This window comes from Excalfactoria chinensis, chromosome 2, assembly GCF_039878825.1.
Source record: "Excalfactoria chinensis isolate bCotChi1 chromosome 2, bCotChi1.hap2, whole genome shotgun sequence".
NCBI classification, from domain to species: domain Eukaryota; kingdom Metazoa; phylum Chordata; class Aves; order Galliformes; family Phasianidae; genus Excalfactoria; species Excalfactoria chinensis.
In genome coordinates, this window is record NC_092826.1 from 48,703,692 (window position 1) to 48,716,939 (window position 13,248).

Genomic DNA, 13,248 nt, shown 5'->3' on the forward strand with positions numbered 1-13,248 from the left:
GCAGTTACACAGAGATTTTTCACAGGTGCTTTACACGAGGTGGTTATTAGCACTTAATAGCAAGGATTTCACCACTCTTAAAAATGCTTGATATTAACTGAGTCTCTATACTTTGTTTTTGACTTGGGGGAAGTACGATGACATTATTCTGGCATGTGGATACCAGGCTTCCATTAAATTACATGCACTGATTTAATTTGAAGTAGCATGACTCTTCATGTGCATGCAACAGACTTGGGAATGGCAGCCAGAGCTTGTGTGGTCCTGTTCTGTGTGATAATCAACTTTTTAGTTGGAGGTGGAGACTCACTAGATACGAGCCTGGGGCAACGTGCCGCGGCTGGGAGGTGTCCAGTAGCCCAGCAGAAGTGCATCTATACTGATGTACACAACATGGGCAACAAACGGGGAGCTAGAAGCCAGTGTGTGGCAGGAAAACTCTGTGAAGTCAGGAGGGGATCAGCAAAACCGCTATCTTGGCCTTCAGGAGGGCAGACTTGGGGCTGCTGGGGACATTGACTGGGGGAGCCCCTGGGGTGGCAACTGGCTGTGGGGAGCAGTTCCTGCCTTACAGCCTCCTTGCCTTGTATGTGCTTGTGGGTATTTCAGTACTCACGTGTGTGGCATTTTGCAAGACCTCAGCCCTGGAGGTGGTGATGCTGATCATAATAGTCTGCTAAGTTTATACATATTTACACTGACTTTCCCCTTGGGTGTTGAGTGAATCTAGGGCAGAGATGGCAAACTCCCAGCTCCAGATATACTGAACAATATAGCACCATATATAAATTTGCATAAAGGACCGGTCCTTCATGTGGTCTTGATGTAGAGTTGTCATTGGCAACTTAATATGGATTTTACTCATTGTGAACCTAAAAAAAATGCTTGGTGAGGGCAGGATGGGGGGTTTTTTCTCCTTTGCTTCAAGGCCAGTAGCCACCAGCGTTAACTTGATATTATATAAGACTCTTCTACAACATCTTTGGTTTTGGCTGAGACAGAATTAGTAAATAATCATTAAAAAATGGACAGAGAAGCTGTTATATAAGCAGTTTCTCTAGATCAAAGTCTTCCTTTGCTTTTCTCTTCTGCTATCTGTGCAGAATGAGCTCTGTCTCAGCCGCAACACTTCTATTTTGGTGTTCACTATTGGTACGATTTGCCTGCATTTTATTGCATTGTGCAGGGCTTTAAACTTGAAAGAAATCATCCATAGATACTGATCGTCTGTGTCATGTGTCACACTGTAAGGATGTCCAAGTAAAGCTGTTCTTAGTTTCTCCTTACGTTATAGGGTTGTCAGTTCAAGCAACAGCTTCTAATTTGTAGAACTTTTTGTCTGTTTAGTATGTGGTGGCAAAAAAGGAATATAAAACTCAAGAATCTTAATTTTCGTGATCTTAGCCATAATGGTTTGTATGGCATTGTTTTTACTTCCAACAAATGCTTATTTCTGGGAACTGTAGGCCTTAGAGTTGAATAGTCCATATAGAATCACAGAATCCTTAGGGTTAGAAGGGACTTCTGAAGGCCATCTAGTCCAACTGCACTGCAATGAACAGGGATAGCACAGCTACATCAGGTTGCCCAGAGCCTGGTCCAGCCTCACCTTAAGAGTCTCCAGGGGCAGAGCATCAACTTATGTCTGTGGGCAACCTGCTCCAGGTGTCTTTGTTGAGATAACATTAACACTGGCCTCCCAGTTCAAGACTGATGATCTTCAAGGTCTTTTCCAACCTGGGTAATTCTATGATTCTATGACTGTTTTAAAATGAACTTAATGCTGTATGGAAATGAATGATCAAAATTCAGCCATTTCAGTGATATAGTATATATCTAGAGCATAGTACTTCTGATTTTTCTACATCCAGTCTAAAAGGTGGTATCTCAGTAATGGATTAGGAAGTGCTGGCTTGAACTCACACAGCACGTGTATTTGTTGTTGTTTCCTTTACATATTAAGCAGATTTGTGTTGTTGACAATGCGTAACTAGACTTTACCAAAGTGAGTGTACTACTCTGTGTAGCACAATGGCTTTTGAGGGGCGAACCTGCAGATGCAAATAATGAGATGTGAGTAGGGGAGCATAGCTGTTCTGGTTTCCTTGTAGTTGGCCAGGATAAAGGGGATGGCGGTGATGTGGGTGACTGTGTGGTCTGCCTGCACATTAGGCTGAGTAGGTTCCTTGGGCTTCTCTGGAGGTGCTATTGCATCTCTATTGCTGGCAAGTTACTGTTGTCACAGCTATACCAGCCAGATTGCTGGTGTGCAGGCATGTTCCAAACATGTTATCAAGGTTAAAGCCAAAGCTTTAATACTTCCTGGTTAGACGTGTCATGTGGAGTATTTTAGCATGTGCCAGCTAATGCACACTTTAAAATGAAAACAAGGAAAAAAAAACCCAGACTCTTGGCACTTGTAGTAGATTCAGTTCAACCACTCAGTGGTCTCGCTTGCTTTTTCTTTAAACTGATTCCACTGAGTGCGCTGCTGGCTGAGTTGGGGAAGCGGAGTGTGTGTGAGTGGGTGCAGTAGCTGAAATCTCTGTAATAAAAGGGATTTGTCATCTTGGTCCAGCACCTAATGGAAGTATAAAAATTAGCTCATGTTCTCTAGGTTATACTGTATGGTGGGCTGAGGTCCTTTGGTGGCCAGAGATCAGTCAGCTCTTCAAAAGAGGTGAGATGAGAAACGGATAAAACTTGTATATAGTCCCAAGATCAAACAAAACCTGAAGTAATCCCATATTTGTTCAAACTGTTTAAATTCCAGGGTGCTGACGCACTGGAACAGGTTGCCCAAGGAGGTTGTGGATGCCCCATCCCCGGAGGCATTCAAGGCCAGGCTGGATGTGGCTCTGGGCAGCCTGGTCTGGTGGATGGCAACCCTACACGTAGCAGGGGGGTTGAAACTAGATGATCGTTGTGGTCCTTTTCAACCCAGGCCAATTCTATGATACTATGGAGAAAAAGCAACCAAACAAACCCACAACCTTTTACTGCATTTTTCCTTATCTGTTATGCGGTAAAAGCAAAACTTCCTGTTCTAAATCTAAAAAGCACAAACCAGATTCTTCAAGCTGTTTCTGGGAATTAAGTTGGCAGGGGAGAAAAATCCCATTTCTGTAATGAACAAATATTTCAGTAATCAGGCTATCCTTGTTTAATGCCATCTGTATTTTAGAGGGACAACCCAAGTCTTACAAGAGATGACTTCCCACATTTCTTTGCATATGGGTGGACTGTACTTCTCAGAAGCCATAGTTGGAATTGAATGTGGGAGAAATAGAAGGTTACAAGGGAAGACCTGGGAAACGGTGAGCAGCCAGGAGCTGAGATTAGGTGAGGCACTGGGTGTGGAGAAGTGGAATGGGGAAACTGAAGTTGCATGGCTCTCACTGCTGAACACCTGGGTGGTGAGAAGGAGATTGTGAGAGAGGCAAGGTGCAGCTCAGCCTGGGAAGCGGAGGCACAAAAGCATGGAATGGGCAATTAGTATGCTGGGTTTGGGCAAGGTGAGGGGAGGTGCTGGGATTGGATTACTTTGTGGCAGCAACACATGGGAACTGGGAGCGGGATATGCAGAAGGACTGAAAAATCCCGAACATTGAACCAGCTGTCTTCCAAGAAGTTTGAAAAGTGAGGAATTATTCTCCTTGTGGGCAGCAGCAGTTGTGATGCAGGAATCCAGCTAGTCAACAACGGTGCCTGTCTGCCTCATGAGGCTGAGTCCTGACCTGCTTGTAACTTCATGGAAACATGCTGTGCAGAAAAATTCAACAGCAGCACTTAAGTTGTGTTAGCTGGCCTGTTATTTCCAAGGGTGCCTCTGACACGTGGCTTTGATTATAACATTCCACTTTGAAACCATTTTCATGATGATAGATTCTGCTGGGGGAGAACGTGGGGAAGGGCCTGCCAAAAGTGGACTGGGGGATAGCGGTGGATGGGAAGGTGGACATGAACCAGCAGTGTCCCCTCACAGCACAGAAAGCCAGCCATACCCTGGGCTGCATCCAAGGACATGCGGCCAGCAGGTCTAGGGAGCTGATCCTGCCCCTCCACTTGCTGCTGGTGAGGCCTCGCTCACCTGGAGTACTGCATCCAGATGTGGAGCCCTCAGTACAAGAGAGATATGGACCTGCTGGAGGGTGTCCGTAGGAGGGCCTCAGAAGTGATCCAAGGGATGGAACACCTCTCCTACAAGGACAGGCTGAGAGGGCTGGCACTGTTCAGTCTGGAGAGGAGAAGGCTGTGGGAAGACCTGATTGTGGTCTTCCATTGTCTAAAGGAAGGCTGCAAGAGAGAAAGGGATGGACTCTTCAGCAGTCTGTTGTGATAGGACAAAGAGAAATGGTTTCAAACTAAAAGTCAGGAGGTTTAGATTGGATGTAAGGAAGAAATATTTTACAGTAAGGATGATGAAGAACTGGAACAGGTTGTCCGGAGAGGTGGTGGATGCTCCAACACTGAAGACTTGCAAGGATATTGCTTTATGTATTTACTTTAGTATTTATTTTAGGGTTGGCTCTCTAATGGATGGAGTAAAGAGGGGCTGGAACACTCTCGGTAAAAGGGAGTAACTCAGCTACTGCTATACATTTGGAATGTGAGCTGGTCCTGCAACAGCCCATTCAAATGTAGATATGCTGTAGCTCTCTGGGACAGCTAATGTGTTTGTGTATCACTGCCTTTGAGCTGGTATGGACTCTCAGAGCAGAATTTGGAATGCCTTGCATGGTGCAGTGATCGCAGCAGAATTCATCCACATACAGTTGAATGAGAAAATGCATCCATCTATTTATATTGCTTTCAGAGCTGTTCTGATGCTGGCGTTGGCTTTGGAAAAAAAATAGTTTGCTGTTGTGTAACTTGAATTGTGTGATTACAGACTTAAATTACATTTTTGATCATTCTTACGGTACCACATATCCTGTAAAGTACTTGTAGGTTTAGGAGCTGAATGCTGTTCTCAAAAACAACAACAACCCAACAAACGAAAGGTCCTTCTTGAAGCTTTAATTAATCCCAATCATGGAAAGTGAATGACTCATGAGGAGTTGCTTAATGCTGTTTGTGTGGTTACTCCAACTTGTGAAGTGTTCAGCTTTCTTTACGTTCTACATGAAGCACTTCCTTCTCTCTTTGTGTGGCCGCGTTGCCCTGTTTAGCAAAGAAAAGGGTGCTGTTTGTTCGATAAAATAGATGTCCCTGATGTCAGCTTGCTGTATGACAGCATGAACTTACAGTAACTTACTTTGTACTCTGTCATCTTGTCTCTAAGTCATCTTTGTTTCTGAAGTGCTTTGACCACAACTGGTAGTTTTTTCTCCTTTCCTTTTCTGGCTCACTGCTTTCCAAAATGGAACAATGCTTATTTCTAGTGTGATTTTGGCCCCGGTGCAGCATGCTGCGTGTCTTTGGATAACATCACCTTGTCACATATGGCCGAGTCTTTTGGGCTGAAGTCAGTTAATGATGAGGCACTGCCGTGTTGTGGATCTTGCTTTTGTGTGTCTGTGATGGTGCGTTTTGACAGCCGAGTGAGTGTTCACTTCACTCTTGACCTCCCTTCTCTGATCACTGACTTCTCGGGACTATTTTCAGTGTATCATCCAGATCTCTCAGCACAGCTGTGTGTGGTGACATGGGATGACCTGAGGAACACACGCCACGCTTCAGATGCTGTCTTACATAATTCTTATTGCAGCAGGATTCCCAGCAGCCTTTATTATGCTCGGTAATTTTACAGAACAGCCTATGGATTTCCCAAACATCACCTGGATAACATTGTTTTTCTCCCTAGGTGCATAGCTCAGGCTGATTATTATTATTATCATTATGATTATTTTGAAGAGAACTGAACTGTTTTCAAGAACGAGGCCGACTTAGCTCTATGGGCATCTCCCTTTTTCCCCCTAACCCACATTCTTGTCTTTGTGGTCTGGAAAGATGGTGGAGTCCTTATGTTAAGGAAGTACCTTTTGCCTCCCAGCTTTGAAAGCCTTTTTAATTCGGATTTGATACTTCTTTGGAGAACAGAAAAAGGGCCACAGCTCTGCATGTGTTCAGTAACAGCTTTTGTTTTCACATGCAGTGATGAATATTCAGGCTTGTGCTGAGCAGGAAATGCTTCCTGAAACTACATTTTGGGAGTACTGAGAAGAGTAGCTGGGTCTGAGCTGGCACTGGGGCTGGGAGAAGTTCTCTGCTGTTGTTGTATAACAATTTTCTTGGCTTCCTCGGGAAGAAGAATCAAATACTGAGCGAGCAGGAACTGGTGGGAGTCTGCTGTGGGTAGGGAAAATGGTAATTTCATGTATTACCTGGGAGAGAGACTGAAGGCTGGTGGGAGGAATGAGGACGAGGTGAGAAGAGAAGGTCAGTAGTTAGGAGGAAACAAATGACTGCAGCAGAGAAGAATATCTAGGAGGAAACGGGAACCAGCAGCTAATGAGAAAAGGAGGAAGAAGAGGAAGAGCTGTATCTGCAAGCAAGCAGCCTGAACTGACAGTGAAGATCAAGGGAAAGGAGCGGGTGAGACTGTGCAAGAAGTGTGGGTCACAGAGGCCAAAGCATGCTGTGTTATGACGTGCTGAGGATGAAAAAGAAATCAGACTAGAGCTGCGGGAGTCCTAGCGGTGAGTGGTAAAGAAATTGAAGCTTGTAGTTATGAGGAAAAAAGTAAGAATGAAGTGAAATTTGGGTCATGAAGCTGTACCCACAGCATCACAAACATGAACTGTGCAGAGAGGGGAGGTTGCCTTTCCGACACCTTGGTTCTGCTGCTCCTCTGCTTTCTGTCTACAGTGCTTGTTTTGAGCTCTTCCACCAGCCAGCTCAGCAGAAGGAACCTGCTGGAGCAGGCAGCGTAGCTGAACTATGCTACAGAAGGGTCTTGTGACACTGACCTACTGCACTTGGGGTGGGGGAAGGAGAAGGGGTGTTAACGTGTCAGCAGCGGGCTGTTAAACTTTGTGATTGGCTGAGGAAAGAAGCAACTGGAAGCAAAGAGCGGCAGGGCCAGACTGGGAAGAAGGGGTCAGGTGTGAGAGAGAGCTTGGCAGAATACTCGGCCCATTAGGAGCATTCCTTTTCAAAGAGTGGAGAGGAGCCGTGGTTTTTCAAGCACGCCATGTCTTGCTGTCAGCAAATATTTGTAAAAGCCAGAGGAGAGGCACAGATTGGTGCGGAAATACTACATGAACATCCATTAGTAAGGGTGAAAGAGATGTTTGTGGTAGGCCTGAGGCTCTGCTTCTGATAAACTGTGGTATAATTTGAGCGCAATGGAGTTTCTCCTTTATTTCAAGACCTCAGAAGTGATGGTATATGAGAGTAATGATTTCTTAGGGCTGTAACACAAACAAGACATACAAAACAAACATAGGTGCATCGTAATTTTGCATTTACAAATAGATGTTGTTATTTTTTTCTTAGTGTCTCTACATTAGCTGAATTAAAGAATGAACCATCTAAAAGATCTCCTGACTGCTTTGTTTCTTATCTTAATCCCGTGCCTTACTGTGCCCTGTCTTAGTTCTTATCTGAGCAACTGTTAATTTCCATAAGCACTCTGTGGGTGAACTCCTGCAGTGAGGTACTTTATCTTCGTGTGTGATTAATTTTTCACTCTGGTCTGCATGCAGACGAGCGAAGGAAGAGGCTTTAGAAACAATTGAAAAGCAACAACAAGAGCCACTCAGCTGGATGCATCGAGATTATTAGCCTGGCAAAATCCCATTCCATATTATGCTTGTCCATATTCTGCTGATCTGTAAATAAGCCCCCGGGAGCTGAGCAGCTGAGGAAGACACAACTGCAGAGCGCTGTGTAACAGATGCACTAATTCTGATGTGTTTTCCAGGTTGCTGTGTGTGCCCTTAACAGGGATGTTGTCCTCACCCTCAGTCACAGAATCATGTAAGTTGGAAAGGACCTTTACAGATGGCCACATCCAGCTCCCCTGCACTGAACAGGGACTCTTTGTACCACTCTTGCCCAGGTTGAGCACAGACCGGTTTGTAAATGTGGCCCACCCTATTTGCTACAAAATACGCATTTCTGGTGTGTGTCCCTGAGCTGCTGTCGAAGCTCTGTCCACTGGTAACATCTTCTAATTGATTTTGGCAGGACTTCTTTCATCTCTGGTTTTGGGCTTGTACGGTTTTTTGTTTTGCATTGTTTTGTTTAAAACAGGTGATGTAAACAGATTTAACTGATCTTGATACTCAAATGAGATGCAACAGTATTGCCCGTCTGTGATGCTGGTAGTACTGAATGTGCTTCTGTAGGTGAAGGTCTTTTGGTATCTCTAAGTCTGAAGCTGTCGAGGCTAAAAATGTATTCTTACATGCTACTCATTAAACACAGCATCAACTTAGTACAGCAATGCAATATTCAGTATCCATGAAAAATATGAAAATACCCAAGAAACATGACAAAAAAGAAAAAGGCTCTGTCTCGTGTTAATGCTCTTCTCTTTAAAAGAGGCTTTCTGCTACAAGTTAGGCTGGTGTGTTTGATGATGATGTGTCAGGAGTTCCTGCTTAGCCAGTAGGTATCCTGTTTCCCTTATTATGGGTTTTATAAAATACTGGGTATCCCTGATTGTTTGCCTTTCTTAGCTAAGTGTTCACTGTTGTTTGCTCAGCATGTCTGCAGGAATAGGAGGAACGGAGTCTAATGGCTAGTGTAGAAGCCTGAGCCCTTTGTGTCTGTGTACGTTGTTACAGTGATATAGTTCTCATGGAGATGGGTCTGATGTGGCGTTTCTGTGGAATCTTAACGTGTTTAATTCTGTTTTTTGAGGCAATGGCTACACAGTCACCTTGATCCCTTTGTCTGCAGAGCACCTCCTTCTGAATTTGTCTTCTTTGTGGTTGCCAGGACACTTTGCATGGCTGCACAGACGAGCAGGTTATGGAGCTGGCAGCTTTAAAAATGGTTGCTTTCCCTTCTATTTGTCTTACAGTAGATATGGCAGGCTTTTAAGCTGCAGCAAGGCAGCAGAGACTTACGTTGGATTAAAGTTCAAGTTAGCATGTAACTGCGACTTGATCCCGCCATCCAAGTGTATTAGCAGGTATAGGAAATGGCTGTTTTCTGTCCTTGGGGTTTACTCTCTTTTCACAGAACTGTAAGGCACTCTGGCACCCACAAAGATCATGGCAGTGCAGCTCCTTGCTCTGGGTAGAGTTCTATGGGCGTTCACATACAAAGAACCAAGTTCAGAAAGCTGACATTCCATATGGCATAGCTCGTCCCATGGAATTCCTGAAATTCACCTACATTAGGAATTGCTCTTTACTTATGAGTTCCATTACTGGGAATTTACATATTGGCTTCTGTCATCTTAGCTTTAATTTTACCAGGGCTCCCTATGAAACAGCACAGAAGGATCTGGGTGCAGAGAATCTGGTGTAGCCTCTTCAAAAGTGAACTTGTGATTGCTGCATACCAGGAAAAAACCAATTATACTTGTTCTACCTTCTTTATATTAACATAATTAGAAGATAGATTTGATTTCAGAACTCTATTTTTTTTTTCTCCCTTTCTTGCTGCAACGGGTTAGGCAAGTTCTTATTTGCATCTATAAAACATGCTTGAGAAAGATGAAAGTGGTAGTTGGTGCAAATGCAGTCCTCACAGACACTCTGAGCTTCCAAACAATCCTATTATATTTCAGAGATGTAAAGTTAGCTGTTTCACAGTGAGCAGCGGTATGCGTAACATGTAAACTGCCTCTGAATTTTGTAAGAATTACTTTGAACGTGAAACATATATTCTGATACTTAATATCTAATGTTTGGTGTGGTGTAAAGCAAAGCTGGCTGAAATAACAGCTCTCCTATTGTGTTAGCATGGCTTGGCAGCTAATGGCTAAATTCTACGAGCACTAAGCTTAGGGCCTGCTCTGTTTTATTATCGCCTCATGGCATCAGGTGGAGCATTCCTTGTAAAAGGCACTGATATTTGTTACATTTTCAAGGTAGAGCTCTAAACAAAATGCTTTGAAAATGACTTCACATTTTTTTGATCATTCTTTTATTTTTTTCCCCCTGCTACAGGTGTGATGGACAGGTAGCAGAAGATTTCACTTTGATATCAGGGAATCAGAATGACCGAGTGCTTCCTGCCTCCCACCAGCAGCCCCAGTGAACACCGTCGGGTAGAACACAGTGGGGGTCTCGCTCGGACTCCCAGCTCTGAAGAGATCAGCCCTACAAAATTCCCTGGGTTGTACCGTACTGGTGAGCCTTCGCCACCTCATGACAGCCTGCATGAGCCTCCAGATATAGTATCAGATGATGAAAAGGAGCATGGGAAGAAGAAAGGAAAATTTAAAAAGAAAGAAAAAAGAAGTGAGTGGGTGACTTCTTATTTCATGCTCAAGTCCTTTTTCTGTTTTGCTTTCTCAAAATTGCCTGGTATTCCCAGTGTTGGTTTTTCTGTTTCTGTTGTGATTTCTTTCTCTTTAAACCTGTTTAGGTGTGAAGGAAGTGAACTTACACAAGCACACTTTGTGCAATACCTGTTTTCTCTTCATGAAAAGGACCTTTTTGTTTTGTTGTACAGGCACCAAGCTCATGCCCAGAATTGCTGATAAACATGTTAATGTAAAGCCTTTAGCAAAGTGTTGGTAATTACCTGGCATGATAGTCTTATATCATTATCAGTTCAGATCCTGAGTGGAGATTTCCAAGTATATTTCCAAATAGATGCTATTTGAAATCTTAGCTGAGACACTAGCTAAAGTGAAGCTCTAAGTTTGACCTGAATTGTACATTTTGACATTTGAAAGAGTTGGTTTAAACAACATTTAACTTTTCCATGCCTTGTGTATTCAATGTTTGTTAGTACTTATGATTTCAAGCTTTCGGATGCACACTGTTCCACTCATTGAAGACTAATAAGCTGCATCCTTTTTTCATTAGCTTCTTAGTTTAGTCTCGTCCTGCAGTTTTCTCCAATCCAATTCCAACCCTTTAGAACCTGAGTATCACAGCCCACCCAATTGAGTTGTTTGGTTTCTTGACAAAGCTTCGCAATATTTTCCCATGTTTTCCATCACCTTTGCACATGGCCCAAATGCTGGATGTCGTGGCTGCCCTTGTTCCTCACTAATTCCTAGAAGTGGAACTTGGAATACCAGAGCCAGTGAGACAGCCCACAGTTAGTATTATTATTGCTATGGCATTTTGGAAAGAATATGATGACCGTTTGTAATAAGCACGCACACATTCAAATAATTACTCGTTAAGAATTTGCAGCTGCTGCATTACTTTTAATCAAGCCAATTTCCTGGATTGAAGGAATTGTTGCTTCTACCACAGTTTAGAAGGCCTGTGCCTTCTAAAGGGTACAGAAACTCAAAACCGTATTATCAGACAGTTAAAAATAACAACCAAAGTTTCTATATGTTTTAAGAAAGCTGACACCTTGTTTTTTCTCTTGTAAATAATATTAGCCTAATACTAATACTGAATTACTGATTCTCTGGGCAGCCTGGTTGGCGACCCTGCCCATGGCAGGGGGGTTGAAACTACATGATCTTTAAGGTCCTTTTCAACCCAGGCCATTCCACGGTTCTATGGTAAATTCTGTATTAGTTGGGTCTAAACTAAAGCCATTATCTTTTGGGCTTTTTTCCTCTTTGCAAATCAGCTTTTGCAATGCAGTGCTGCAACACTGCCCTTCTGCCTCTGAATTTATGCCTCTGAATTTAGAATTGTGAGAGATCAGCTTTATATACAGTGTGTCTTTCTTTGTGGTGTAATTTGTGTGTCTCATGGCAGTAGTCAGACTGAAGGCTGAAGAGGGAAAATGCTATTTCAGCAAGTACGTGCAGATCCGTACACTGCTAGCAATGTAACTGCTCTCTTCCACAAGAGATTATAACACATTGTACAGCTGATGCAAAGCAGTTTTTGTTAGAGAAGTTTAAAGATTAAGCATCATGGAAGCAACAGAGATGCATAATGTAGGAAGAGTCGTGTCTTCTCTTGCAGCTGTAACATAAAAAGCATTCAGCACACCCTAACCCTATTGTACGCATGTCATGTAATTGCCAGTCAGATGTAGGACTGAGTTGAATACAAAGCTTCTGGTATCTCTCGTACAATCCAAACATGGTAATTACTGCAAATATACCCAGAACATTCTACTTACATAATTGAACGGGGCTATCTGGTAGCTTTTCTGACGACCTGTTTTGGTTTTTTTTGGACAGTACACAACCTGCTACAGTTATGTAATTTGGCATTTAAATAAATGCAATTGATCACTTCAGTGAGGAACATTTAACACCTTCACTTGTCTTAAACACTAATGATGGGACTCTGTGGGACCCCCAGAGCCCTGAGCTGGAGGACTATGACTGCAGTAATGATAAACTCCCAGCTAACTCTCAAGTTGGGCTTGGAGGGTTATAGTAAATGGGGTTACATCAGGCTGGCAGGCAGTCACTAGTGGGGTTCTGCAGGGCTCCATTTCAGAGCCAGTTCTCTTTTAACATTTTCATCAGTTACTTATATGCTTTGAAGTTCTGCACCTTAGGTAAGTTTGTGGACTGCAGTAAACTGGGAGGAGCTATTGGGCAGCTTTTGGGGCAGAGGGGCCTGCTCTGTGTGACAGCGACAGGGCCTGAGAGAACAGCATGGAGCTGTGCCAGGGGAGGGGCAGCTGGGGGCTGGGGACAGGTGCTGCACCACAGGGCAGTGGGCATGGAACAGGATGCACAGGGCTGTGGGCACGGCCCCGAGTGCCAGAGTTCAAGGAGTGTTTGGAGAACAGTTCTGAGTGGTCCTTTGTGGAGCTGGAAGTTGTGCTCAACCCTTGTGTGTCCCTTCCCAGTTGGGTTATTCTGTGATGTAATGTAACTTTCCACATTTAAAATTATCTGATTTATCAAGAGCTTTCAATTATTTTTCTTCTGTATGGATTCGGGTTGCTTATATTTAGATTTATTTTGTCCCTGGTGAAAGAGATACTGTAATATTATTACCAGAAGTACAGTTACTTCTAAATAAAATTAGGAAGACATAGAAACTCCCTTGTGGTACAGGTAAGAGATTCTCTGTGAATCTCTAATTAGTATACAGTTATCAACTTGTGTTGCTGAGACAAAGTAGGCTGGTTTTGTCCGTGACTTGCTGCTTCATGTCTTCTCATGAAGTCAAGAAATACCAGTTTCAGTAACATGCTGTTGCCGGTGTTACTGAAGGCCTTGAAGAGCATTAAGAATTT

At 43.4% G+C, this 13,248-nt stretch overlaps 1 protein-coding gene across 3 annotated transcripts in view; it reads left to right on the top strand.

The window, feature by feature from the left end:
* The window catches only part of RALBP1 (ralA binding protein 1), a 28,118-nt gene that overhangs the window by 4,524 nt on the left and 10,346 nt on the right, over positions 1 to 13,248 (top strand). For 2 of the 3 annotated variants that reach the window (XM_072329817.1, XM_072329818.1), the window contains exon 2: positions 10,071 to 10,364. In XM_072329817.1, the coding sequence (XP_072185918.1) occupies positions 10,121 to 10,364 (244 nt within the window). In that variant the 5' untranslated portion in view covers positions 10,071 to 10,120. Of the gene's footprint in view, positions 1 to 7,904; positions 7,924 to 10,070; positions 10,365 to 13,248 lie in introns of those variants that run through there. The other variant, XM_072329820.1, reaches the window with a different exon arrangement.